General features: G+C 61.9%; 2 protein-coding genes and 1 long non-coding RNA gene across 19 annotated transcripts in view; 1 reads left to right on the top strand and 2 right to left on the bottom strand.

Annotated features, from left to right (window-relative positions):
- Positions 1-64: 64 nt before the first annotated feature.
- GPT (glutamic--pyruvic transaminase) lies at positions 65-5,919 on the bottom strand (the record flags this gene model as incomplete). 11 transcript variants are annotated; one of them, XM_082363703.1, is made up of 11 exons in its annotated part: positions 5,151-5,909; positions 3,847-4,012; positions 3,604-3,693; positions 3,421-3,529; positions 3,108-3,241; positions 2,722-2,965; positions 2,349-2,572; positions 1,979-2,153; positions 1,747-1,902; positions 1,532-1,644; positions 65-1,462 (listed from the first exon to the last, which is right to left on the bottom strand). In XM_082363703.1, exons 2-11 carry the CDS (start codon positions 4,006-4,008, stop codon positions 1,043-1,045), a joined length of 1,827 nt encoding a protein of 608 aa, XP_082219829.1. In that variant the 5' UTR covers positions 4,009-4,012; positions 5,151-5,909. The 11 variants fall into 11 exon arrangements, with proteins under 11 accessions (XP_082219829.1, XP_082219828.1, XP_082219834.1 ...); XM_082363702.1 differs by having other exon boundaries at positions 3,847-4,145; XM_082363708.1 differs by lacking the exon at positions 5,151-5,909 and having other exon boundaries at positions 2,349-2,402; positions 2,493-2,572; positions 3,847-4,145.
- Positions 5,920-6,139: 220 nt separating this feature from the next.
- Positions 6,140-26,349, bottom strand: part of PPP1R16A (protein phosphatase 1 regulatory subunit 16A) — a 29,794-nt gene continuing 9,584 nt past the window's right edge. Inside the window, exons 1-10 of one of the 4 annotated variants that reach the window (XM_082363728.1) lie at positions 10,826-11,764; positions 9,578-9,648; positions 9,355-9,500; positions 8,144-8,247; positions 7,901-8,025; positions 7,685-7,810; positions 7,529-7,604; positions 7,321-7,450; positions 6,933-7,098; positions 6,140-6,713 (exon numbers count right to left, since the gene is read on the bottom strand). In XM_082363728.1, the coding sequence (XP_082219854.1) occupies positions 6,339-6,713; positions 6,933-7,098; positions 7,321-7,450; positions 7,529-7,604; positions 7,685-7,810; positions 7,901-8,025; positions 8,144-8,247; positions 9,355-9,500; positions 9,578-9,648; positions 10,826-11,084 (1,578 nt within the window). In that variant the 5' untranslated portion in view covers positions 11,085-11,764 and the 3' untranslated portion in view covers positions 6,140-6,338. The other 3 variants (XM_082363726.1, XM_082363727.1, XM_082363729.1) reach the window with 3 other exon arrangements.
- On the top strand, positions 7,433-25,336 carry LOC309614883. 4 transcript variants are annotated; one of them, XR_014236448.1, is made up of 6 exons: positions 7,433-7,565; positions 8,456-8,851; positions 8,975-9,163; positions 10,836-11,072; positions 15,143-15,240; positions 24,442-25,336. It is a non-coding gene; the product is annotated as an uncharacterized lncRNA (long non-coding RNA). The 4 variants fall into 4 exon arrangements; XR_014236449.1 differs by lacking the exon at positions 15,143-15,240; XR_014236450.1 differs by lacking the exons at positions 15,143-15,240; positions 24,442-25,336 and adding an exon at positions 13,810-14,334.

The raw sequence follows: 26,349 nt of genomic DNA on the forward strand, positions 1-26,349 counted from the left end.
CCACTGGGCCCCCCACGGAGGACCCACTGTCTACTACCGCTTACTTCGGCTGCTGGACCCTCACCTCGCTGTGCTAGTGGTCTCAGCGCCCTCCCTAGGCCAGTGGCCGCAGAGCGTCGTGGAAGGCAGGAAGTTCGTGGGAAAGGCCTGAGCCCACATTCAGCCCAAGGAGGCACCCGGCTGCTGCCCGAAACGCCCTCTAGTGTCTAGCGACGAGGCCAGGAGAGCCAGTCCACGCCGGCCCCAGCCTGACCCCAGCTGGCCATGGAGAGGGCGGGGCAGGGCGGGGCGGGGTCCACCCGACGAGAAACCTGCGCCTCCCCTGCCCTCTCCTGCCCAGAGCCTTGCTGTGTGGGGCACCTGAGGCCCAGGGGAGATAGTGAAGCAGGGACTATGGTTAACAACCGCATCCAGAGTGGAGCTGGGGCCTTGGCCAACACTCTCCCTAAGCCCGTGGGTCGCTGAGGCCTGCCAACCCCTAGACCAACTTGCAGACACTTGAGCCAAGACATTCCATCAGCTGCTGAGGCCACGCGGAGTGAGCTTCCTTTCATTTCCACACATTTTGGGGGCCCAGGTTTCCTTATCTATGAAATGGGGACTACAGTGCCCACCAGAGAGGACCCTTTGTGCAGTGATCCACAACAGTGTCTGGCATGCACATCCTCGCGCGCCAGTGTCAACGACACAGGGCTGCCCGCCAGCCCCCAGCCCAGGTCCTTCAGCCCAGAGCTCCACAGGGCACCTCTTCCTCAGCATCTTCCGTGCTCTCTTCCCCCAAACTTGCCTTTGGGTGCCCCAGCTCAGGAGGGGGCCTCCCCTCTCACTGCTTCCCAGCCCAAGAACTGCATTTGCACGTGGATGTCACACACCACACACAACATGGCAAAGCGAGACCAGTTTGCTCTTCCTCCCGTCCCTGCTCTTGGGCCAGCACCACCGCTCCTCCAGCTGTCCAAAGTGGCAGCACCACTGCCCGCGCCCACTTACAGGAACCAAGACTGCCCCTTTGAGTTCTCACGGTCACTCCGCTTCCCAGTGCTCACCCCATCCCGCCAAATCCATCCTGTAAGAAGGTCACCTCCCCTGGAAGCCCTCCCTGACCACTCCTCCCGGGCCCCCAGGCCTGCACAGAACCCCACACAGAAAGGCAGTCAGGAATGGACAAGGCGGCGGAGGCGCATACAGGTGTGCACACAGCCTCCAAGCAGCCAAGCCAACCCACTGCTTTATTAGGGGCCTGAAAAGAGGCAGGGGCCCAGCCACACAGGCAGCAGGAGCAAGTCCAGAGCGCTCCAGAGACCCCAGGACCCTGAGCACTGTCCGCCCGGGGTCCTCCCTGCCGGCCCAGCCTGGCCCCCAGCGGTGTCCTCAGGAGTACTCGCGGGTGAACTTGGCGTGGAACTGGCTCAGCGTTTCCAGCAAGGGCCGCAGCTTCTCCATGGGGGGCAGAATGGTCATCCTAAAAGGGGGAAGAAGGTAAGCGAATGGGGTTGGGGTCGCGGGGAGGGGCTGCGGGGCCCAGCCTCACCGGAAGTGGTAGGTGCCTTCCCGCTGCCCGAAGCCGCTGCCAGGCACCACGCAGATGCCGGTCTCCTCCAGGAGGCGCAGGCAAAAGAACATGTCGGGAGCCAGGCCCAGCTCCTGGGGGCGGGCGGGCGGAGGGGCGGGTCAGGGCGGGGCGTCCCAGGCCGCGCGGTCCCCGCCCGCCCCGCCCCGCCCCGCCCCGCACGCCGCACGCCGGACCTGAGCGCGCTGCACCGCGCGAGGGGGCAGCTGCACGCGCGGGAAGGAGTACATGGCTCCCTGCACCGGATTGCAGCGGATGCCGGGAGTCTCGTTGAAGACCTGCTCCGTGAGCTTGGCCTTGGCCGCCAGCTCGGCCAGCACCGCCCGCTTCTCCTGCGGCCGTGGAGGGAGAGCCGGTCAGGCTGGGCCAGGGGCGCGGCGCCCTGACCCCGCGGCCCCGCCCACTCACCGCCTGGAACTGCGCGAAGGAGGGGTCGGAGGGCGCGGGCGGGCTGACCGCCACGTCTAGCAGGACCTGGCCCGGCGTGGGCGGGCACAGGCGCACGCTCCGCAGCTTCTGCATCTGCTGCTGTACCGCTGCGTCCATGTTCACCAGCTCCACGTAGCCGCCGCGGAAGCCGCACCTGCGAGGCGAGGGCGGGCGTCGAGGCAGGGCAGGCAAGGAGGGGCCGGCCTGGCGGGCGAAGTGAGCCAGGCCGCGGCCCGGGTGCCCGGCCCCGCCCGGCCAGCACGCACTCGCCCATGTAGCCCTTGGAGACCGAGTGGAAGGAGGCGAGCTCCTGCCGCGCCGCGTATGGCGGCCCCATCTCCGTGAGCACCTTCTTGAACGAGTGGAACTGCGAGCCCTCGGCGTACACGTTGTCCTGGTACACCTGGACGGGCGGACGGGCGACAGCGGGGTGCGTCACGGGGGCGCGCGCCGCCGCCCTCCGACCCCTACCTGCGGGGGCCCCGGCCAGCACCTCATCGGCCAACAGGAAGAGCCCCTCCTCAAAGGCGAAGCGGATCACGGCCTCAATGCACTCGCGGGTCTGCACCTGCCCTGGGGCACAGACGGGTCCGGGGTCGGCTAAGGGGGCGCGCTGCTCTCCGCGGGGCGGCGGGCGGAGCGGTAGGCTGACCCAGGCGCAGAGGGCGGGGGTGCCTGTTCGGGCCAGGGCGGGGGGGGCGGGGGCGGGTAGGGGCGCGCACCGGTGGGGTTGCCGGGGTTGATGATGCAGAGCGCGCGGGGGCGACAGTGGTCACGCGCCTGGAGCAGCGCGCGCCGCAGCTCGGCCACGTCGAGCGCCCAGGCGCGCTCCTCGTCCAGGTAGTAGTCTACCTGCACCGCGCTGAGCTCGGCCAGCGCGGCGGAGTAGAGTGGATACTGAGGGATGGGGATGAGCACGCCCGTGCGCGTGCGACCCTCGCCGGCCACCAGCAACTTCAGCAACGTCTGTGGGTGGGACCGGGAGGCGGGGTTGGCGGGCCGAGGGCTGCACCCGTCCCCCGCCCCGGGCGCCGCCGTGTCAGGACGAGCCGACCCGCTCGGCCGCGCACTAGGAGCCGCGGTGTCTTCCCGCGCTGCCCCGGCCTACCACGATGGCGTCGCTGGCCCCCGTGGACAGGAAGATGTTATTGGGGTCGGCGGGAATGCCTCCATCGCGCCGCTCAATGTACCGCGCCACGTCCTCGCGGATCAGCTGGGTGCCAGAGCTGATGCTGTAGGCCCCTGGGCCCGGGGACAGGGAGGACGGGGTGGGAGTGGGGGTGGGACAGGTGAGGTCCCCTTGCATCCCTCCCGAGGAGATCCGCCCTTTCCAGCGGGCAGATCCCCCCGTCTCCTGGGACAGCCTCCTCCAGCTCCTGTTCCTGCCCCTCCCTGGGGCTTGGGCAGGTTCTGGCACTCACCCAGGCTGTGGCCCCCACATGCCTGCAAGATGCGCTCCGCCCTCCTCTTGGCGTCGTCGGGGAAGTCAGGGCTGTTCAGGAGATCAGGGTGGACGCAGAGCGCCAGGACCTGGGAGGAGCGAGTGCTGGGGCCAGGGCACATGGGCTGACAGGGAAGGGGTGCAGGGCAGTACTGAGCCTCACCTGGCGCAGGAAGGTGATAGGCGTCTGCCCCATGGCCTGTGCGTCCCCGATGTTAGCTCGGATGACCTCAGTGAAGGGCTTCTTTACGCCCTGTGGCGGGGGGGCGGGGGGGGGCATGGGCAGTGACAACGGACCTTATCGCTCCCACAGGCCTTGTCTCATTCGGCCCACGGGTGGGGGGAGAATGGGGCCACTCAGTGCCCCGGTGCAGCCCTGAGGCAGTGGTGGGGCTCAGGATCCTACCTGGCGCAGCTCCTGCTCCAGCTCCAGCGCCCGCAGCACGATTGGGCCTCGTACCGCATACTCCACCTTCCGGACACACGGGTTCATGGTGTCCAGCGTCAGCACCTTCTCCTTCAGCCCGTTCGTTGCAGCCTGACCGTGGTCACCTGTTCTCAAGGCCATGATCCTGCTCGGACCGGGCAAGAAGGAGACTCAGGAGGCGTCAGGATCCAGAAGTGTGGGTGAGGGAAGCTGGGTCCCGGCTTGGTGGGCCAGGGCCGGGAAGGGGGCACCCTCTTCACTGCAGCCTGCTGGCCCCACTGAAAGGGACAGAAAAGGCTGAAGGAGCTGGGCCCGCCAGGCCCCGCCCCACCCATCTGGGCACAGTTCTGCCCTGGGGAGCCACAGGGAGTGGGTGAGAAGACAGGCGGGGCTTGGGGTGAGGCCCAGTGCCCGCCCAGTGTCCCCATGACAGGGGAGCAGGAGACCCACATGGGAGGTAGGGACAGACGGAAGGGTCAAGCAGCTCTGAGGGACTAGGTTTGGGGGAGGGGAGGTGGGCTGAGTGCCCTGAGGGGTTGGCAGAGCCTGGCAGAGCTGAACCTGGAGGGGAGAGTGAGGCCTGGGGCCTCTGGAGATTTACCCCAGTAGGGCTCGGCCGAGGCCTAGCCCTTTTGGACCCCCCCATCTTTGCTTGGGCCAGCAGAGTAGGCCTGTCTCCCGGGTAACTGAGCCAGGCCTCAGGAATCCTGGGGCTGTCCGGGGAGGGGAGTGAGGCTTCAGATGCGGGGGTTCCATCTGGCCCCTCCTGCGCTGGGGACCATGGCCCGCGGCAGCAAGAGCCCTGGGGCCGGACCTCAGTCCCCCATCAGTGCTGCAAGGCTGGAGTCGTTGGGTTGGGGTGTTGGGGGAGGGGCAGGGCAGCTCTGGGCCTTCGCAGGGCCCTTGGACACCTCAGCTGCTCTGGGCTGCTGTCCTGCCCTTTCGCCAAACACACACCAGCCTGGGGCTGCCCTTGGGGCCACACCACAGGCAGGGTGACCTAAGCGTCCCTTCCCTGTGGCTCCTGATTGGTGGAGAGAGTGGGAAGCGAGCCATGATAAGCCCTCAGGGCCCCACCTTCACAGGCCCTGCAGGGAGCTGATAGGCCATGCCCAGCGGTGGCCACCGCAGCACCAGGATCTGGCTCCGCAGCGAGGGTCAGGGAGCAGCAGGCCCTCTCAGCTGAGCGGGGCTGTGGGTGGCTGGTCAGGCCTGGGGAAGGCTTGGCCCCTTTGCTCCTGCCGGCTGGAGAGGAAACAGGAGGCCAGACGGCAGCCTCTCACCTGCGTCTCCTGCTCTGCTGCTGCCTCTGTCACCTCTGCCTCCCAGTCTGCAGGCCTCTCTGGGCCCCGGGCTGGAGAACAGGTTAATATGGGCCCAGCCGCAGGCAGAGCCAGGCCCCGCCCGCCCCCTGGCAGCAGGGCCATGTGGCAGCTGTGGTGGCAAGTGGACCTTGGGCAGCACACCACCCCACACTCTAAATTTAACCAGCAGCCTCCCCGCGGCCCCCCCCCCGCTGTGCTGAGGACACCCCTCCAACCACTGATGCTCAGGGACGGGGGGGCGGGGCCTGTGGACACTGGGCTGACCAGGTCAATGTCCAGCGGAGAGGGTGACCAAGCCCATGCCACCCAGCACTGGTGGCCATGCCAAGCAACCTGCCCTGGACAGATGAGCTGGCAGTGCCCCAGCCCTCCCAAGTGAGGCCCCGAAGGGGCCCTGTCACCCTGACACATCGTGCCTGGTCAGCTCAGAGCCTCAGCAGCCAGCTGTTGGCCCTCTTTGCCAGCCTGAGCAGAAGCTGGCAGCCAGGCCCCAAGATCGGGGCTGCATGCCAGTAATGGGGAACCCGCCCCCCACCAGGGAGGCTTCTGACGCTAGCCTTGTACCACTTTGACCCTCTGGCTCTTACCCAAGAGTCTTACGGAAAATACTCTCTCCTTTTCCAAGCCAGGATCCCTGCCTCTCCAGCATGGACACCCCCAGCCCTGGCCAACAAGGAGTGTCCTTCTGAAGCTCCCCGTTCCCCTCAAGAAAGCAAAGAATTACAGAGGCGTCTCCGGGAGGCAGGGGAGGCAGGGTGCAGTAAACGCTAGGCCTCTTGCCGGGGGCGTGGGCCTCACGCCCACACAGGGGCTGGGCACCACAGGCAAGCCCCAGCACGTGCCCACAGCCCTCAGGTGCTCGCAGGGCCAGGCGCACGCAGGCCCAGCAGCGCAGCAGCTCCCCACCATGGCAGTGGCGGCCCAGCTGAGACACATGACAGGGCAGGTGGCAGAACGGCCCTTTATTGAGTCACAGAATGAAACTAGGTCTCCGCAGCCAGGTGCTTCCCAGGTACAGCTTCTGCCACAGGTCCGTCCCCGAGGAAGGAGGAAGCTGGCAGCCTAGCCCGGAACACACGTTGCGGTACGCAGAGCAGGGGCCCTGGGCCTGGCAGTGGGACCTTGGGCACCCCAAGCGCCAGCCCCTCACATGAGCAGGCAGCATGGCCTCTTCTCCACGCGGGCCTCTTCTGAGGGGGCTGTGAGTTTGAGCAGGGGTGGGTCTCCACCAGCCCCGGAGCCACACTCCAGCTGGGGGGTCTCGGTGTCCACAGGCAGTTCAGACTCAGCGGCCTCGAGCCCCTCAGGGGGGGGTCGCTGCAGCTTAGCGGCAGCCCGCTGACGCTTCAGCTCTGCCAGGGTGTGGGGGGCCTTGGCCTGGACCAGGGCGTCAGGGGTGGTGCTCTCCAGGGGGCTCAGCTGGTAGGAGACACTTCGGTCCAGCCGCTTGGAGTACAGGTGCCGCCCGGGGGGGCTCCCCACTCGCCCGTTGTGCTGCCTGGCCGCCTCTGGGTCCTCCTCCTGTGTGGGGAGCACAGGCCCCAGAGGCCATCAGGAGGGTCCCCTCTGGCCTGGGGTGCCGGGCTGCGTGGTGGTCCAAGGGCAGAAACGCGGGTGGGGGCGGCAACTGACGCCCACGGGGCGCGAGTCTTGCATATGGGGGCAGGGTCGCTGGGCCCACCAGCTCCTGAGGCTGGTACGGAGGGAGGCGGGGCCCGGGCACGGCTGGGCGGGGCTCACTTCGGGGGGCGGCCGCCGGAGCTCCGCATCGGTCTGGCGGTCCTCATCCTCCTCAGACGGCTCCGGGCTGGTAGGCGGGGGCTGTTGCCACACGATGGCCTCCTGGGCGTGCTCCTTGCGGTACAGGCTGGTGCGCTGAGTCAGGCTCACCCGCCTCACCACCTTCCTGGGAGGGGGCGGGCAGGAGGAGTGGAGGGGGGAGACACCGCCTTCCCTGCGGACTCTGCCCCGAGCTCCAGCGGGCACTTAGGCCTGCCAGCTGACATCAGCAGGGACAAAGCCCGGGGCAGAGCCCAAGGGGCGAGGGGAGGGGAGAGGGGTGCTGAGGGCCCGGGGGTGGGGCGCTGGGCGGGCCCGCGGGGGCCTGGCGGGAGGGGCGGGCACTTACCCCCGGCTGCCGGCGCTAGAGGTGCGTCGACGCAGCAGAGAACGCTGGCGGCCCTGGGCGCGCAGGAGCGCGTCGTGCTTGTGTTTCAGCTCCAGCAGCTTGGCCCGCACCTCCTCGTCCCCGCACACGTCTGAGGAGGAGTGGCCGGAGGGTCAGGGGCGCCCGCCCGCCCGCCCCCGACACCGGGAGGATGCGGCCCCAGGCTCACCGAGAGGCGTCTCGTCCATCAGGGATTTGCCGTTCAGGTCAGCCCCGTGTGCCACGAGCAGCTCCACCAGGTGCACCTGTGGGCCGGCGAGCCCGGGCTGCTGAAGCCTGCGGAGCCGCCGAGCCCGCCCGGCCCCACCGCCCCGCAGGCGCTCACCTGGCCCCAGTAGGCCGCCGCGTGCAGTGGCTCCCAGCCGTCGCGGTCCTTGGTGCTCAGGCTGGCCCTGTGTTCCAGCAGCAGGGCAGCCGCCTCGCCGAACCCGTTGGCCGCGGCGATGTGTAGCTGCAGGCAAACCGCCGGCCCCTGAGTCCCAGCCCTGGTTCGGCCGGCAGCAGCCTCCCCTGCCTGGGTCCCGCGCGGCCCCGTCCTCACCAGCGTGGCCCCGTGGTCCCGGGGGGCATTGAGGTCTGCCCCCGCCTGCAGCAGGCTCCGGACGTCCTCCAGCATATGCAGCTCGGGCAAGGCCCGGGCCCGCTCGATGCTGTCCTGGGTGATGCCTGCGGGGCAGTGGGCTCAGGGCTCCACCCCCAGCACACCACCCACCGCACCCCGCACCCCCCTGCCCCGGCGGGCGGGCAGGCAGGCAGGCAGGCGGGCGGGCGGGGCTGCACGCACCACGGCTGGCCATGGCCGTCTCCAGGCAGTCCAGTGTCTGCTCGTCCTCACACAGGTCGTAGGGCATGTTCCCATCCGTGTTGACTGCCAGGAGGTCGGCACCACTGCGGGAAGGGTGGACGGGGCACTGGTCACAGGGCCCTTCTCCCCCAGCGGAGGCCCCCAGTACCCTCTCAGAGGCCCTCCACCTAGGGCTGCCTCAGAGGGGGCCCAGGCCTCACGTGCTGCAGTGAGAGGCAGCCCCTCGGCCCTGGATGCTGTCCTGGGGCCAGGTGGGCTGTCCTGCAGTCTCCACCATGTCTGGTTTTTCAGGTTCCTGGCACCCCTCTGCCCCCATGAATACGTACAGTGGGCTCACTTGCCACGAGGGGGTGCCAAGACTCTGGGGGCCCCAGGCAGCGGAAGGTGGTGGGGAGAGAGCCTGGGTGTCAGGAGAGCGCTGTGGGGAGCTGAAGGAGAGCCCGAAACACAAGGCTGGGTGCCCACTGTGGAGGGACACGGCGTGGGGCTAGTGGCCGCCTGGGCGCACCCCCTTGCTGCCCCGTGACGCTGCACACCCAGCCCGTCCCACTCCAAGGCATCTGTGTGCAAACGGGAGCCACCGCCATCCACCCACACACCCACCACTGTTGCCCGGACTGCTCCAAGGCCAGCCAGTGGGGGACTCCTGGATCCTGGTGAAGCTGACCACCCTCTCCATTCACCAAGGCAGGTGTTCAGGAGCCCAGCCCTGCTCTGCCCTCCTTGTTAACGGCCCCACCTGTGTCCAGGTATCCCCCCTTGCCAATTTCTCCCTCGTGGCTCTGACTAGAATGGCATTTCTCTGTGCAGACCCTGGGAAGGCCAGAAGACCAGAGCAGGAGGTCGAGGCCTGTCCTCAAGGAGTTCCCATGCTCTTCATGGTGTGAGCAGCCTGGCAGGCGGAGGACCGCACTGCCCTGAGTATGTGCTAGTTCCCTTGGGTGGCAGCATCCGTGGTCTCGGCCCACGTCCCGCTCTGCACGCCAGGGTGCAGGCAGGGTAAGCAAAGGTCAGTGGGAACACAAGAGGCCAGGGTCCAGGCACACTTTCCCACAGAGATGAGATGCCTGGGCGGTGTCTCCGGATGAACTACCCACTGCAAGGAAGGTCCTGCCTGCCCCTGGCCCAGTTGCAGCCCCTCCCTGATAGAGACACCCACTCCAGCCACACCTGCTCCTAGTGGGCCCTACCGAGCAATGAGCAGCTCCACCAGGTGCAGGTGGCCACAGGTGGCCGCGGCATGCAAGGGTGTCCAGCACTCACTGTCACGGGCATTGACCTTGGCCCCAGCCTCCAGGAGCTGCTGCACCATCTCCCGGAAGTCATCGATGCAGCTCTGCAAAGCACGTGGCCTGAGTGCCCGAGCCGCAGGCCAGGGCCCCATCCTCTCCTCGCACCCTCAGCGAGGCTGACCTGATGCAGCGCTGTCAGGCCGTCCTCATTGGCCAGGTCAGGGCTGACCCCACTCTCGAGGAACTGGCGGACTGCAGAGAGGAGGGGGGTGCATTCAGGGCACAGAAGTCCCACCACAGGCCAGCGCCATCCTGCTCAGGTCCCTGCACCTGGGATACCTGGGCTGACTGCTGTGCGTAGCCGGGAGAGCAGAGGACGGGGAGAAAGGCAGTGGTACAGGTGACAGGAGGGACACCAGAGCTCAGGCCGAGGGCTCAGGAGCTGGGCCCCCAAGCCGGGTACAGACAGCAGCACTCTGCCTCTACCCTCCAGCAGGGTGCCCTCCTGAGTCATGGCACTAGGGCCCTCCTGTGTGACAGCCACCTCCGCCATCGCCCCCTGGGCCTGGGTGCTGGCACCTTCTGTCAGCCATCCCTGTGTCAGGTCCCATGCTTCCCCCAGCCTTCCCCACTCACACACACACACACACACACACACACACACACACACACACCCACACCCCTTCTCTGGCACTTGCAGCCCCCCACCCCTGCACTGCTGCAGCCAAGAGTGTGGGCCCAAGGTGCCCAGGCCTGGCCCTCCCTGGCTGCACCCTCCTCCCCGCAGCTCCCATGCACTGGCCTGAGGCACACCCTGCCCCTCCTTGCCCTCTGCACCCCAGCTTCTACAGCAGAGGCCCCTGCCCGGGAGGGAGGCAGAAAGCGCCCTCGGGAGCCTCCCGGGACAGCAGCAGAGGGGCTGTGAGCATGTGGGCACAGGAAAGGAACAGGAAGCCTGCCCAAAGTTCAGGCCTGTCGTCTGGGAAGGTTCTGATGGGAAGAAGGAAGAAGTCAGAGGCAGAGCCAGGCGCAGGCATCGAGGGGGCCAGCCCGTACGGGGAGCCCCGCTCCCTGTGCTCTAGCCTGCCCAGGTGGGCTCCACCGTACTCCCGTATGGAGGCTCAGGACCCAGGCAAGCAGGTGTCCCGAGCCAAGCCCAGCGCCCTGGCGAGAGGCGGCGAAGACTGGGCAGCTCCCGGCCCACCTGAACCAAGCCCTGTGGGCCCACCCAGGGCCCCCGCCCACCCCCCTAGGCCTCACCGTCACTGCAGGACCCTCCTCAGGCTGGCCTGTGAGGGCTGCCCTGGGGGCTCCCACCACTTGGGGTCTGTGGCTGAGGACGCTGGGCCTCGCCCTTGGCGGGCCTCGCGAGGCCTGCGCGGGGGACGGGGACGGGGCTGCCTGCCGTGCGCGGCTGGCCCACACTCGCCTTCCTCCAGGTCATTCCGGGCAGCCGCCTCCAGAAGGGCAACGCTGGGGGTGAAGAGGACCCGCTTCTGTGGCCAGCCGCCGGCCGCCTCCTCCTGTGACTGCTTCCGCGGGCCCCTCCTGCCGTGGGCCTCCTTCTCAGCCTGGGCCCACATCTTCACCTGCTGGGCACGTCGCTTCTGGGCGTGCTTCAGCCGCTCCTGTGTGCTCATCCTGCCCACCATGGGCATCTCTGCCAGCAGCTCCAGGTGCTCGGCCATGGCGGGGGCTGCCTGCCAGGGGGGCTGCTGGGGGCACCGGACGGGGAAGCGCGGGGGCCAGGCTGGGCCTGAGAGGCGGGGCAGCTGGCTGGACTGGCGCCCTGGGGGGCATCCCCTCTCTAAGGCTCGGTGTCCTCTGCCCCTGGCAAGGCTGGGTCAGGAGGCCCCCCACTGTGACCAGACCCGGGCAGCCATGAGGGGCCCGGGTCCCAGGCAGAAAGGGCAGCAAGGGAGGGCGCCTCGGCTGCCCAATGGACAAGGCCTCCCTCCCTCGTGGGGTCGGGGTGCCCACCCTGTGGGAAGCAGTCCTGGACCCGGCCAGCCTCAGTTCAGGGTCTGAAGCTAATGACCCAGATAACGAAATTGCAGCTCCGTGACACCTCGCCGAGGGGAAGGGGAGGCCAGGACAAGGGGCAGAGGCCCCTGTGAGCCCTAAAAGCCCCTCTCACCTAACAGGCCTTAGGGGACCAGGTGGGGTCTAGGAGCAGCCATGGCGGGGGCCTTCTCTCCCCACGCCCCCAGCCTTCTGGGGTCGGTGCTAACGAGGAGGTGTGGCCACAGGGGGCCCGGGTGGGTGTGTGTCCAGAGTCCCGGGGTCCGGCCCCCAGCGTCCGGGGCTGAGGCTCTCTAAGCGGCCAGGGCACCGAGGGTACAGCGGGCCTGGCAACTGTGTCTTCAGGAAGGCTTCCCCTTCGGAGAAGCCGGCAGCCCAGCTGTACACGGCAGGTGCTCCCGCTGGCCTGAGAGGAGGAAGCAGGAAGCACGTCAAGGCCAGACGGCGGAGACGGGCTCCACCCGGAGCCCCGCCCTGTGTGAGGGCAAGCCCTGCCCGGGAGATCCTGGCGGAGGGGAGGGGGCTGCCTGTGCCCGCATTCTGGCCCACACACTCGGTGTTTCCAGCAAGGGCTCTGCAGGCTGTGCGGTTGAGAGAGGGGAGCAGGGGCGGCACTGCCAGCTCGCGGCGGCCCCTCAAGGCCCCCGGCTCGGCCCTTGCCCCGCAGCACCCCTGACCTGTGCGCCCCGGGCTGGGCTGGGCTGGCCAAGGTCACCTTCTCCTTGGGCTCTCCCGGACTCCCCGAGGGCTGTGCGGCCTACGGCCTTCCCGAGGGCGGGCCCTGCCGCCTGGGCCCCGGGCCGCCCTGCTGCTGGGCTGCAGCTGCGGAGGCTGGAGGGCCTGGCCTGTCCTGACCAGCACCCCAGCTCCTCACCGCCCGAGTCTGGGCCTCTTCCTTGCCGGGCTTTCTGTTTCTAGCTCAGGCCGCTCGGCGCTTCCCTCTGCCATCCTGGGCAGCGGTCCAAGCCCTGATCGTGTGAACACAGGCGCAGGTGGCCTGCCTGACAGGTGGGCAGGCAGCTGGGCTGGGGCACAGCCCACGGTCCCCACCATGGCCCGTCCTGCCCAGCACGCCCGGTGTGCTCACTAGGCATGGTCCCAGGACACTCCTCGGGAGGCCATGGCCATGCTCCACCTAGAAGGTACCCACCTGCAGCTCAGCCTGCCCACCGGGAGTCCCCATTCCCACTCGGCCAGACCTTGTGGCCATCTAGAGACTGACCCAGCCTTCTTCTGGCCAGACTTGTACTCAGGGGTCTCAGTGAGTGCCCCCTTCTTTCTGGAAGGGAACTGTCCTGGGCCAGATCAAATGAGGTCAGGTCCCTCCTGCCCCGGGACCCCCAGTGTACTGGGAGCCTCACTTTACAGCTCTGCCTTGCCCTGGACTTTGCTGGCACTCCAGCGATCCGCTCTGCGAGCCAGGCCTCAGAGGCTTCCGGGGGACAGGACAGGGGACCAGCGAGGCCCAGAAAAGACTCTCCGGGCAGCACTCCTGCTCCAGGCAGCCAGCCCCCAGCTGGCCCCCTCTGCAGACTGCTGGGGCCAGGCAGACAGTGAGCTGCCTAGGCCCCCTGCCTGGATCCCCCAAGTCCCGCCTCTGCCCCCGAGACACCACTTCTCCCCAGACACCACTTCTCCCCCGAGACGGAGACAGGCAGGAGGCCTGCAGGCCCCGTGCCAGCTCCCCACCCATGAGGCTGGGGGTGGATCCCAGACCATACCCAAGGCATGGCAGAGCTTTCACTGGCTCTGTAAGACTCTCCCTCCCTGCTGGCCGCTCACAGGTAGCCTCCTGTTCCCCTGGAGGGAGCTGGGACCCCCTCCAGCCCACACATGGGATCTTCACCTCTCTGGGGTAGGCCTCTAAAGAGCCTGCCCCAAGAGACCCCAGGAAGGAGCAAGGCACTCTGCCCAGGCCACCCCCGACCCCGTCTCCGCCGTGGGAAGGGGAAGGGGACCCACAGGGGATGCCACCCCGACCCTGTCCACAAGGGAGGAAGTACCCTGCAGGCCGAGGCTCTGCGGCAGAGCCGGCTCACAGGGCCTCGGGGACCGTCTTCCCCAGGTGGCGCCGACATCAGAGCCACAGCCCGATTTTGTTAAGCTTGACAAGATTTAGGAGACATCATCTACCCATCATTTTATGGAAGAAAAGAGATTTTGACGCCCACGTCCTACAGAAATTCCCCTAGAGGGGCATTCCCTGATGGTCCAGTGGTTAGGGCTCCATGGTTCCACTGCACGGGTTCGAGTCCCTGGTCGGGGAACTAAGACCCCTGCATGCGGGGGGAGCAGGGTGGGGGACAGAAAAAAACCTAAAATAGAATAACCACCAGCTTTTCAAATTGAACAGGTGTTGTGTTTTCTAGCTGTTGTTTTCTTATTTTGAAGGCCACCCATGAAAATACATCTGGGGCAGGATCTGAAGCCTCACCCAGCCCCACCCCTGTGCCCCAGGCCACACGGGGCTCAGGATAGAGACCTGCTCCCTGTGGGCCCCCAACGGCCCGGGCACTGCACACTGGAGACTCTGGTCTCCTGATGGGCTACAGCAGCTCAACCGGGTCCTCAGCCCCCTACTCTGGGGGACCCACCTGCCTGAAGCCCCAGGTCCCCTCTGGGCCCCTTTAGCAGCACTCCTTGCTGGAAGCTGCCTGAGGACAGTCTACATGTGACCTTGGGTGGGTCCTTGGGCCGCTGGACTGCCTCCTCTGAGAGAAAGGTGACCCCAGGGAGTCCCAGGACCCCGCTGCAGTGGGCGGCCATCCTGGAACAGTCTCCATGGGGGGCAGCACACTGCCCAGCCCCCGCCCCCCAAGCTGAGTCTAAGCTCTCCGCCTGCTGCCCCTCCTCAAGCCCCCCTCTTCCACCTCCTCCCAGCCACACAGTCCAGGAACAGTCCCCCCAGGCTGGAAGACTCACCCCTCAGCTGAGCCACAAAGGCCAGGGCAGCTCAGTGGAGTCTCAGCAACTGACCACCGCGCCACACCCAGGCCACGGGGGCCAAGCAGGGCGGCTGCCGCCTCAGCCCACAAATCCTGCCCCAAGCCTCCCTGGAATGTCAAACAGAGATAATCTGGACGATTTTTCCACTTCTCAGCTCCATGCCTGGGGCGCTGCATGGGAGTGTGGGGCTGAGGTGGGAGGAGCCTTCTGGAGGGACAGTGGCCACTGCCCCTCATCCTCTGAGCCCACGCCACTGGACTACGTCCAGAGTCTGTCGAGAGTACCCCTGGACACCCGGCTTACGGGGCCCAGCACAGGCCCTCAGTGTGGACAGACACATGCTGGCCTGAGTGTCTCAGCGGCCCCTCCCCATCCAGTCCCAGCCCTGCGCTGGCAGGCCCCTGTCATTATCCCCGTTTCCCACCTGGGGAACTGAGGCCTGAACCCGTGGGGCCCTGCTGACGCCGCCACCGTCCTGCCTCTCGTGCTCACTTCCCAGCATCTGTGAGAATCAGGGACAGTGTAGCAAGAGCCCAGAGCCTTTGAGGGTCGGGAAGTGTCCCTTCACTCACCCAGGGACTGGGAGGCTGTGCCTTGCTCAGAGAGAGGAAAGGAGAGATGAAGGGGCAGGGTGGGGGGCGCAGAGCCTCAGAGAAGGGCTGGGGGCGTGCGAGGAGGAGTGGGGTGCCCCCCTTCCCTCAGGTTCTGGGGGCTTCACATCCCCGTCCTGCTTAAGGTTTGTTGGAGCTGGTTTTCCTTGTGGCTTTATCTACGACAGCAAAAGATGGGGAATGACCAGCTGCTCCTCACTCTGGGAAGAGCGAAGTGTGTGTTGCCATCCTGCAGAGTCACACACACAGACGTGCCCATTAGCAGGTGAGGGCATGTAAATGTCACGGGCGAGGGGCTGGGGCCTGGTTGCCGAAACCCCGAGGCAGAGCTGACCCCGCCGCGTTGCAGGCGGGGCATCTGTTTGCTCGGGGACCACGAGTAGCTGGACTTCATCCCTGGGCCGACCCCCTGCCCCATCCCCTCACCCTTCCGCCCCAGCCTGGCTCACCTGGGAAGCCTCCCATCCCCGCTGCATATCTGGCCGCCGCAGGCACAAGTCCACCAAGGGCACCGTTCGTCCCGCAGAGGACCAGCCAGCTGGGGGCCCACCCGGTCCGTGCCCAGGGCCACGTGCTGGGACCTGGAGGGCAGCCTCGGGTGGGGACCTGCTCAGGGAGGGAACCCGACGCCCCAAGGGCAGGGTCTGGCTCACAACAGGCACTCCGCCAGCGGTCTGGCCATGCCGTCCCCAGCCCTGCCCCATGGGCCTGGCCTGGGGGTGGCCTAGGGTCGGGGGACAAGGAAAACTGGCCTGCCCTCAGAGGAGGTGCAGGACGTGCGCTGGTGAGTAGGAGGGCCACCGTGGCCCCGGGGTGGGCCCACCTGACGGGCCCAGAGAGGGGTCGGGGGCACCGGCAGCGGGGTGGGGTGGGCCGAGGAGGTGTGAGCAGCAAGGACGGAGAGGCCAGGAGCCAAGCAGCGCGGCGGGTGGGCAGTGGGTTCCTCGCACTGGTGCGGGCAGGACCCATGGAGGAGCAGATCTGGGGTTGTGGCCAGGGCAGCATTACCACAGTGACAGCACATGCGTGCAGAGCAGCTGTCCCCAGGGGCACTCACCTGCCTCCAGCAGGCCTGTTCTAGAATGTTCTAGAAGCTAATCCCACAGCACTACCATCAGGCCCCTCACTGCAGCAGCCTTTATGTCCTACACGTCTATCAAAGGGTCATTAAGTAAGGCCCTAAGGGGTTTATGAGGAAGCCTCCTATGCACCCTCATGAGAAGGTCACTAAGAAACTCTTCAGTGAAGGAAAAAAGGTGTAAAATCTGTACATGATAAGCAACTTCTGTGTGAACACACATGTAAACATGTATCAAAAACACAGAACGAGGAGAGAAGCAATGGGAAGGGCCTCAGGCGGGGCGGGGGCAGGGCAGGGGGTGCAGGTGGGCGGCACCAGAGCTTTGGGTCACTCCTGTTGTTTGGCTTTTGAGCCATGTGAAGGTAAACCTCTTTGAAACAACATTTAGTGCTCTGTTCAGGGAGGGCAGGTGTGAGCACACCTGTCAGGTATCAGGTGCGGCCTCGGGGGGCGGGGACTAACAGGACCAGCCCGTGCCAGTGTCAGCAGAGGAGCTGGCCTCGGCCTGGGCCGGGGGAGCTCAGAGGCTTCCAGACAAATGAGTGATGTGATCGGATCTGAGGGGTGGGGGGACCTGGCAGGAGACCTGGCAGGAGAGACGATGGGACCCGCACACACCCCCGGCAGTGGTGGACAGGAGAGGAGCCACAGGAGGAGGGCAGGACAGGCTGCCAGGTGCGAGGAAAGGGCCCGCAAGGGGCAGACGGAGGAAGGAGGGCCCTGAGAAGTGGGACCGAGCAGTGTCCACGGTGAGCAGGGGCCAGGACGCCCAGGAGAGAGTATGTAGAAGTGAGCGGTCAGCAGAGGCACAGACGGGAGAACTGAGCGGGGGCCTCAGGGAAGGCCTGCTCGAATGGGCGGCAGGGCGGGACGCCACCTCTCTCCTCACACCAAAACCAATCCAGATGCATCACTGACACAGCCGTAGGAAAAATAAAACCACAGGAGTACCAGAAGGAAGAAGGCAAGACTGTCTGTGTGATCCCAGCAAAGGGGAAAACCTTTCTAAGCTTGACGCAAAACCCAGAAACCAAAAAGAAAACTGATAAGTCCGACTGCACTAGATTTTTTAAATGTCTGCACTGCAAAAACAAAACAATTCAAAATGAAACCTATAAAATCAAAAGACAAATGGTCAACTGGGTAAAAACATTTGCAATAAACGGCAAAGTGGTCCTCACGTCAATCATGACGGCCGCACACAGGGACAGAGCATGGATCCCACTGGAAACATCCAGATAGATACTCAACTCCCTGATAATCAACACATGCAAACTGGAAGCAGGACGTGAGCGTGGACGGCACCCGCAGCTGGACCACAGAGGCTGAGAGCACCAGCCCTAAAGGATGCGCCTGAGTAACTACTCAAGTGCAGAAAGCCTCAGACGCGCTCGGCCAAGGGGCTGCCCTGCAGGCAGCCCTGCCAGGCACACAGGTGGTCTCCTCGCGGTGGCCCAGCAGCAGTCCCCGAGGCAGAGGTGCAGTGGGCTCGGACGTGGTGGGGTCCCCACCTCCTGAGAGTCTCAGACGACGTGTGCGGGAGGCAAGAGAGAGGCTTCGTGAGAGGCATGGCACAGAGGAGGGGTCTCCTGACCCTGCTCTCCGCCCCCTGGCCCTGACACCCTCCCCCGGGGCCAGGCTCCAGCTACCCCCCACGCCCTCAGCCCCATCACTCAGCCTTTGCTCTCCCCCGGACCGCGGCCCCTCCACCCTGCCCCCTTCCCGCCAGCCTTCTCCGGGGGCTGCTTTTTCTCTCTCGCCTCGCTCCCAGGCCTGGAAGTGCCACGACCCCTCTTCCTGCTGCAGCCTGCAGCCCCTTCCCCCTCCTCCCCCTAAGAGTCCTGGCTGACGCGTCCATCGGCCATCGGCTGCACCGACCACCCACCCCAGCCCTTGCCGAGGGCGTCGCCGCATCGCTGCATCAGGCCTGAATTCCTGGTGGTCTCGATATTCCCGTGGACCACCCTTCAACTCCCTGCCCCTCGGTGTTGACCTCTTCTACCTGCCAGTGACCTCATCCTCTGCCTCAATGACACCCTGGACCCTGTCACCTCCAGTAACCCCCCAACCCTGCCCCGGCATCTCGGTTCAACACCCCTTTCTCTGCCCATCACCCCTCCCAGCTCACTGCTGACTCCAGCGCCCCAGAGCCCCAGGATGATGTGTCCTCAAGCAGCAGCTTCAAGCCCCATCAGCACACGTTCCCTGGCCCTGCCACTTCACTGAGCTTGTCAGAAAGTCCCAGGCCCGGCCCAACACAATGGCCCCAACTCTGAATGTACCAGCAAAGCTGCTGACTGAAGACCCCGCTCAGACACGACAGCGCTAAAGCTTCGGGAAACCCTACAGCTTCCCTCTCCCCTTTTCCTCATCCTCACGCTCAGCTACCGACACGTTTCCTGACAAGACAGAAGCCATCAGAAGAGGACATCTACCTCTGTGAAAAAGCCACCAGCCACTGAGCCCACCCACAGGGCCTTCCAGCCCCACCCCAGGATCCTCCAGGACAATCTCCCAGCATCAGCTCTCTCCTCTGGACCCTTCCCCTCGGCAGAGTGATGATCCCAACCTAATTTTAAAAAAACAGCAAACCCTACTGGAGGAGACAAGGATGTCTACTATCACTAGCTCTATTCATATTGTACTAAAGGTTTTAGCCAGTGCAACTGGGCAAGAAAAAGAAATAAAAGGAGTAAGAATAGGGAGGGTAGGGGAACTCCCTGCCTGTCCAGTGGTTAAGACTCCACGATTTCACTGCTGAGAGACCAGGTTTGAGCCCTGGTCAGGGAACTAAGATCCTACAAGCCACGTGTTGTGGCCAAAATACATACATACATACATACATACATACATACATACATACATATATATATATATACACATACATACATACACACATACACACACATATACACACACGTATAAAAGAACAAGAAGGGTAGGAAAAAACTCAGTATTTGCGAATGACATATAGTGTATGATAAAAACCTGAAAGGTCCTAGAAAACTATTAGAATATGAGAACACAGCCATAGTAATAGATACAAGTTGGTTTTTTTAAAAAAATATTTATTTATTTATTTTGGCTGCACCGGGTTTTAGTTGTGGCATGCGGGATCTTCATTGTGGCATGCAGACTCTTAGTTGCGGCTTGCATGTGGGATCTAGTTCCCCAACCAGGGATCAAACCCGGGCCCCCTCCACTGGGAGCACGGAGTCTTACCCACTGGACTGCCAGGGAAGTCCCGTTGATAGATACAAGGTTAACGTACAAAAATCTATTGTATCTATAAATGCCAGCAACAGTTAGAAGATGAAAAATTGTAATGATGGTATTTATAATACTAAGTGTCCAAAAGCATCAATGTCTAGGAATAAATCTAATAAAAGATGTGCAAGGTCTCCACACAGAAAATCACTGAACCTCACTGAGACACGGGAGAAGGACCAAAAGGGACACACTGCGCTTAGGGGTCAAAAGACTCTGAACTCTAAAGATGCCATTTCTCCCCAAATTCATCTAAGATTCAATGCAATCCCAATCAAAATTCCACTGGTTCAATCTGAAATTCACAAACTGATTCTCCATTTAATAGGAAATGCCAAAGGGCAAGAATTGTCAGTACAATCCTAAAAAGGGACAAATCTGAAGTGCTTAGGGATAGAGAAATAGACTGACGGAACAGAACGGAGTCCAGAAACAGTTACACATGCACAGACATTCAATTTATGACACTGCAGAGCAGCAGAAAAAGAGTCTTTTCAATAAATGGTGCTGGGACAGTTGAACAGCCACATGTAAAAGCTCACCTTGACCCCACCCCCAGGTGAGCTGTGCACCTACACATGAAAGGTGAGGCAGCACAGCATCTATGAAGACTGGACACCAAAAGCACAGCCCATAAATGACAAGCTAGATAGACCTCATCAACATTTAGACGTTTTGTCCTGCTAAAGACCCTGTGAAGAGGGTGAGAAGACATGCTATTGACTGGAGAACATATTTGCAAACCACAAACAGAACAAAGGACTTTTATCCAGTGGACACAGAGAACTTTCAAAACTCAGCAGTGAGAAAACAGACACTCCAATTAGAAAAGGGGCAAAATGTGAACAGGCATTTCACTAAAGAGGATACAGATGGCAGAAAAGCCCACGAGAAGATGTTCAACAGCACTGGCCATTGGGAAAATGCAAACGAAAATCACAGTGGGCCATCAGAACGGCAAGGACGGGACAAGGACGGGTCTCACCCAGTGCTGGTAGGGATGGGAGACTCACGGCCACTCTGGAAAACAGTCTGCTGTTTCTTAAAACTAAACATGCACTTACCATATGACCCTGCAGCTGCACTCTTGGGCATTTATCTCAGAGAATGAACACTTACGTTCACACAAAGACCTGTACGTGAATTTCAGAGCAATTTTATGCATAAACTGGAAACGACCCAGATGTCCTTCACTGGGTGAATGGCTAACCACACTCCAGCCCACCCACCCCACAGGACACCCCTCAACAGTGAAAAGAGCCCACGATGGACGCACACGGCCGGGGTGGACATGGACGGCGCTCTGCTCTGTCCCCACAGTCACATCCTGCGCGGCCCCGTCCACCCAGCATTCTCGATGGGGTGGAGGTGGGGTGAGGAAGGAGGTGGCCAGGGCCGCATAGGGCAGCCGAGGGTCCTCGACTGTGGTGGTCACACCGTTTGACACGAGTGATCAGATCGCACCCCTGTGTGTGCACACCCTTGGGTGCGTGTAAAACTGGTGAAATCTGAAAGGGTCATGGAGTGTGTCCACGCCTGTGTCCCAGACCAGACCCTGCACCGCAGCCATGTGCCCTTGGGGACAGGGGAAGGGTTCGGGGCTTCCCGAACCCTTTCTCCTCAAACTGAAATTTTAAAAGTGTGAAGGGCCTTCCCTGGTGGTCCAGTGGTTAAGACTCCGTGCTTCCACTGCAGGGGACACGGGTTCAGGGAACTAAGATCCCCGCAGAGCAGCCAAAAGATAAAAAATAAAAAGAGCGAAAAAGCAAGCCACAGAGTAGGAAATACATAACAACAACTGATATAAAAGGAACCACTAAATGGGACTTCCCTCGTGATCCAGTGGGTGAGACTCCGCGCTCCCAAGGCAGGGGGCCCGGGGTTGATCCCTGGTCGGGGAACTAGATCCCACGTGCCGCAACGAAGATCCCGTGTGCCACAACTAAGACCCAGCACAGCCAAAATAAATAAATAAATAAACACTTAAAAAAAACCCCACAACTCACTAAGAAACCTCCACCAAATTGGAAAATGGGCCGAAGACTTCAGGAGTCCCTTCACATCAATACACACAATGAGGGGCCCCAGGTCAACAGTCATCAGGGAAATGCACACGTGACCCAACACCCCGGCACCTGCCCGCCCACCCGTGGGGAGACCGAGCATTAGGGAAGGCGCAGGGTGACCGTGACCGTCCCTGCTCACGGGGGTGCCCGTGGACCACACACTTTCCACCAGCCGCCCACTCCAGGCACTGTCCCCAACAGAAATGTGTCCGGGCCCCACACTGGGCCTGTATGGGGGACAGCGCTACAGAGGATATTCCCAGGACAGCTGGCCAGCTGGGACCTGGGCTGGGGACTCGGGTCCACGTCGATCCCCTGAGGCTTCAGGCTGCGCTTGGTCACAGAAGCAGAAGTGTGGACTCAAGAATTAAGGGCACTGACAGCCTCCCCAGCAGCCGGCAGCGGACTGGGGAGGGTCAGCGTCGCACGGCCCGCGCTTAGCACGCGTCAGGATGCGCTCTGAGACCAGCCCTGGGCCCCTCGGCCGCGCTCCCACCCTTCCCGGGACCCGGCTGGACACGCTCACGGGTCCTTCCAGACACACAAGCCTCTCAAAGGCAACGCAGGGCTGTGTTACGGGTCCCCGCCCCTGAGGGGCCCCTCCTCCAGGCCCCAGTCTCTCACCGTGCCCCAGCCTGAGGCTCCTGATGTCCCACAGGTCTGGGGAACCCGCCACGGGCAGCGCCCACAGCGCTTGGCCTCAGGGCTCCCAAGGACCCCTAGGAAGTGCCGCCGCACCGGGAGCGCCCTCAGCACCGGTCACGTCCATCGTGGCGCGGCAACGCTGACACCACAGCTGTCACCAAGGCAGACCTGGGCTGCAGGAGGCCAGCGTCTCCGGCTCCTCCTCCTACCCCTTCGCTCCGCACTCACCCATCCACCAGCAGCACTCACGGCCCTGCTCCTCCCAGGCTGGCATTTGAGGGAAGGGCGGCGGGTGACCCACACAGCTACCAGGTGCCAACATCACAGGCAGGAAGGAGCATCCGGGCCAAGTGAAGGGCTGCTGCAAAGGCCCAGAGGAAGACACCTGGCAGATGTGAGAACTGGGGAGCAGGTAAGGGCAGGAGTGAGGAGACCCATGGCATGGCTGGACCCTCATCTCAAGGAGGGGTAGTGACAGCACCAGAGGTGAGGCCAGAGTGCCATCCTGGGGCCCCCTCCCTCCAGCCCACTCCTGCCCCCAGCCCCCATTGGGTCTGCGTCTTTCACAGGGCCTCTATCTGCTGCCCTGCTCCTAGTCGGGGGTCCAGCCCCTCTCCGCACTGCAGCCCCAGGGCATTGAAATCGCAAGGCTCAACCCAATCGCCCCCGTGCGTGAAACGGTCCTAAGGCCCTGCTGGCCCCATGTAAGGTCCATGCTTCTTACACAGCCCATGACATCCTGGGCCCAGGGCCTGCGTAGGATCCCAGCCAAGACTCAGCAGCCCTGCCCATCGCCCCACTGTCCGGCCAGGCTAGACCTCGTGTCGGTCCTGCATGCCCTGCCTCTCAGGTCTGGAGGAACAGGGGTCCCTGTGCCTGGGATGGGCCCCTACACAGGCTTCCCCAGGGTATTGGGGTGCCCTGTTAAAAACTTTTTATTGTGAAGTGTGATACTGTGAAAATTAATAAACAGAAACCTCATTTAAACTGGAGTCGGGAATTCCCTGGCGGTCCAGTGGTTAGGACTCCACACGTCCACTGCAGGGGGCCTGGGCTCGATCCCTGGTCAGGGAACTAAGATGCCGCTAGCCACAGCCAAAAAATAAATAAATAAAAATTAAAAATAAATAAAATAAAATGGAGTCAGGAGGCCAGAAGGGGGAGCTCTCACACCCTGTAACTCCACCTCAGTTGCAGACCCAGCAGGAGGAAGGAAGATTTTCTCCCCGCCTGGCAACAGCTCAGCCAATGAAAAACCACTAAACTTCAAACTCCCAGTTTCCTCCAATGGACTCTGTTTAGAACAGCCCCTCCCAACTCCCCTTCTCCTCTATAAAAGAGTTTCTTCTCTTTGTTGTGGTTCCCCATGGATTGCAGGTCCTGAATTGCAATTCTTTGCTCCTCTAAAATAAACCCATTTTCCTGATAAAATAACTGGCTGTTTTAAGTCAACAATACAAGTACAGAAAGTGCAAAAAAACCAATGCACATAAAATGGAAACACAAAACCATGTGAGCTCCACCCCATCAGGATGCCAAGCAGCTCCCCAGAGCCTTCCTTTCACTGCTGCTTGCAGCGATCACCACCTGGCTTTTCTTTACACCTACACATCCCCGCACACCTTCCGAACAGCAGAGTGCAGTGCTGACAGGCTGCACGTCCAGGCGGAGCTGGGCCTCACGCTCTGCGCTACCTCCCTCCCGTCATGTGTGTGCGATCCACCCACCCTGAGGGATGTGGCCTAGGCCTTCTGCCTTTGGCTGCGTAACAGCCCACTACACGCCTGTTTACACAGCTCGGGGTACACCTCTGAGGGCCCGGGGCAGCTTGGGTGCGGGCCTGTGAATGACAGGCTGCCGTGAACACCCTGTCCACAGACACTGGTGCACAGCAGCCAACGGCAGCTACACGACATGAATCAATGGATGCCACAACTGCTTTTCAGAGCGGTACCAGTTTACAGTCCCAACAGCAATGGAGAAACATCCCAGTTGGTTTATACAAAACATATTTGCTTTGTCACTCTGGTGCATGGGCCATGGTATCTCCTACAGTCAATTTGCAGTTCTCTGAGAATTAATCGGATGAGACATCTTTCTAAAGACTAGTCTCCTATATTATCTTCTAAAAGTAGCATAGTTTCCATCACATTTAGGTCTATAGTCCACCTGGAGCTAGTGTTTGTGTACAGTGTAAAGTAGGGAATCTGTAGTGGTTTAAAAATATGCCCACAAATTATTTAACGCTCTTCCCTTGAAAAGGTGGAGCCTATTCCCCTCCCCTTAAATGTGGGTTGCACTTAGTCACTTGCTTATAATGAATAGAGAGTGTGGCAGACGTGACAGTGTGACGCCCAAGATCAGGATGTGAAAGGCACTGTGACTTCATCCCTGCTCTCCCTTTCAGGTCATTCACTCTGGGGGAAGCCAGCCGCCTCCCACCGGGACCAGCAAGGGAGCCAGCTTGGAAGCAGACTCCCCGCCCCAGTCGAGTCTTCAGAAAATGTGTGAGATTCTGAGCCAGAATCATCCAGCTGAGCTGCTCCTGGACTCCTGACCCACAGAGATTGAGATAATAAATGCTGGGTTTTTGTTTGGTTTTTTAAAAAATATTTATTTATTTGGCTGTGCCAGGTCTTCGTTGCGGCATGCAGGATCTTTGTTGCTGCGTGGGGGATCTTTTTTTTTAGTTGCAGCATGCGAACTCTTCATTGTGACACGTGGGATCTAGTTCCCTGACCAGAGATTGAACCTGGGCCCCCTGCATTGGGAGCGCAGGGTCTTAGCCACTGGACCACCAGGGAAGTCCCAATAAATGTTGTTTCAAGCCGCTATATTTGGAGGCAATTTGTTACACATCAATACATAACTAGTACAGGCTCCAATTGCATTTTTCTTCCACATTTATATCCAACTGTCCCACCACCATTTATTTAAAAGCTGCTTCTTGGGACTTCCCTAGTGGCGCAGTGGTTGAGACTCTGCCTGCCAATGCAGGGGACACGGGTTCGAGCCCTGGTCTGGGAAGATCCCACATACCGCGGAGCAACTGAGCCCATGAGCCACAATTACTGAGCCTGCGCGTCTGGAGCCTGTGCTCCGCAACAAGCGAGGCTGCGACAGTGAGAGGCCCGCGCACCGCGATGAAGAGTGGCCCCCACTTGCCGCAACTAGAGAAAGCCCTCGCACAGAAACGAAGACCCAACACTGCCAAAAGTAAATAAATAAATAAATTTAAACTGCTCTGCAACATACTAATTAAGTCTGGGACCCGATTCTCAGATTTAAAAAAAAAAAAAGAATCCGCCTGCCAATGCAGGGGACGTGGGTTCAATCCCTGGTCCGGGAAGATCCCACATGCCGCGGAGCAACTAAGCCCATGAGCCACAACTACCGAGCCTGCGCTCTAGAGCCCACAAACCACAACTACTGAGCCCACACGCCACAACTACTGAAGCCCGCGCACCTAGAGACCATGCTCCTCAACAAGAGAAGCCACTACAATGAGAAGCCTGCACACCACAATGAAGAGTAGCCCCCATTCAGCGCAACTACAGAAAGCCCGCGTGCAGCAACGAAGACCCAACGCAACCAAAAATAAAATAAATAAATAAATTAAAAAAAAAAAAGGTGCTTCTCTCCACACTGTTCTGCAGCGCCACCTTGGTAATAAATTAAGTTCCCATATATATGTGAACCTGTCCAAGACTCTTGACTCTGTTCCATCCGTCCTAAGCCTGTGCTACAGTGTCCTCCCCACTGTAGCTTTATAATAAGTCTCCTCTCTGGCTTACTTATTCCTACTCATCTTCTGGCCTCAGCTTCCTTCCTGACCCCTCCCATGAGATCTGTGTCCTTTTTCAGTGATCTCAATACTCCTCAAACTTCCCTCAGCAGTAGAACCATAGGAAATTGAAGCTATTTCAAAGCTGTGACCTACAAACATGAAATTTCATTTGGCTCAGTTACAACTTCCCAGCTGACAGTCCTGTGAGGAAGGAGGACCCCAGGACGCTGGCACGTCTGTGCACACGGTGCTTGCAGCCCCCAGGCCCCTGGGCCAGAGCAGGCGCTGCAGATCTGTTTGGACCACGCGAGTGAGGGGCTGCCAGCAAGGCGTGGCAGCAGTGTTGTGGGGGCTGGAGAACCTGGGAGGGCCCCTCCCCAGAAGCCAGGGGCACTCCAAAGCTCCCTCATCCATTTCCTTTCCCTTTGCCACCCAGCTCCGAAAGAAATCTAATAAACTAACTCACAGCGAGGTGTCAGAAGTCTAGATGGCCAAATGAAAGAAGTTCGGCAGCTGGAGGCATCTGCA

The sequence above is a fragment of the Balaenoptera borealis genome (genome assembly GCF_965194805.1).
Source record: "Balaenoptera borealis genome assembly, chromosome: 17".
NCBI lineage: Eukaryota > Metazoa > Chordata > Mammalia > Artiodactyla > Balaenopteridae > Balaenoptera > Balaenoptera borealis.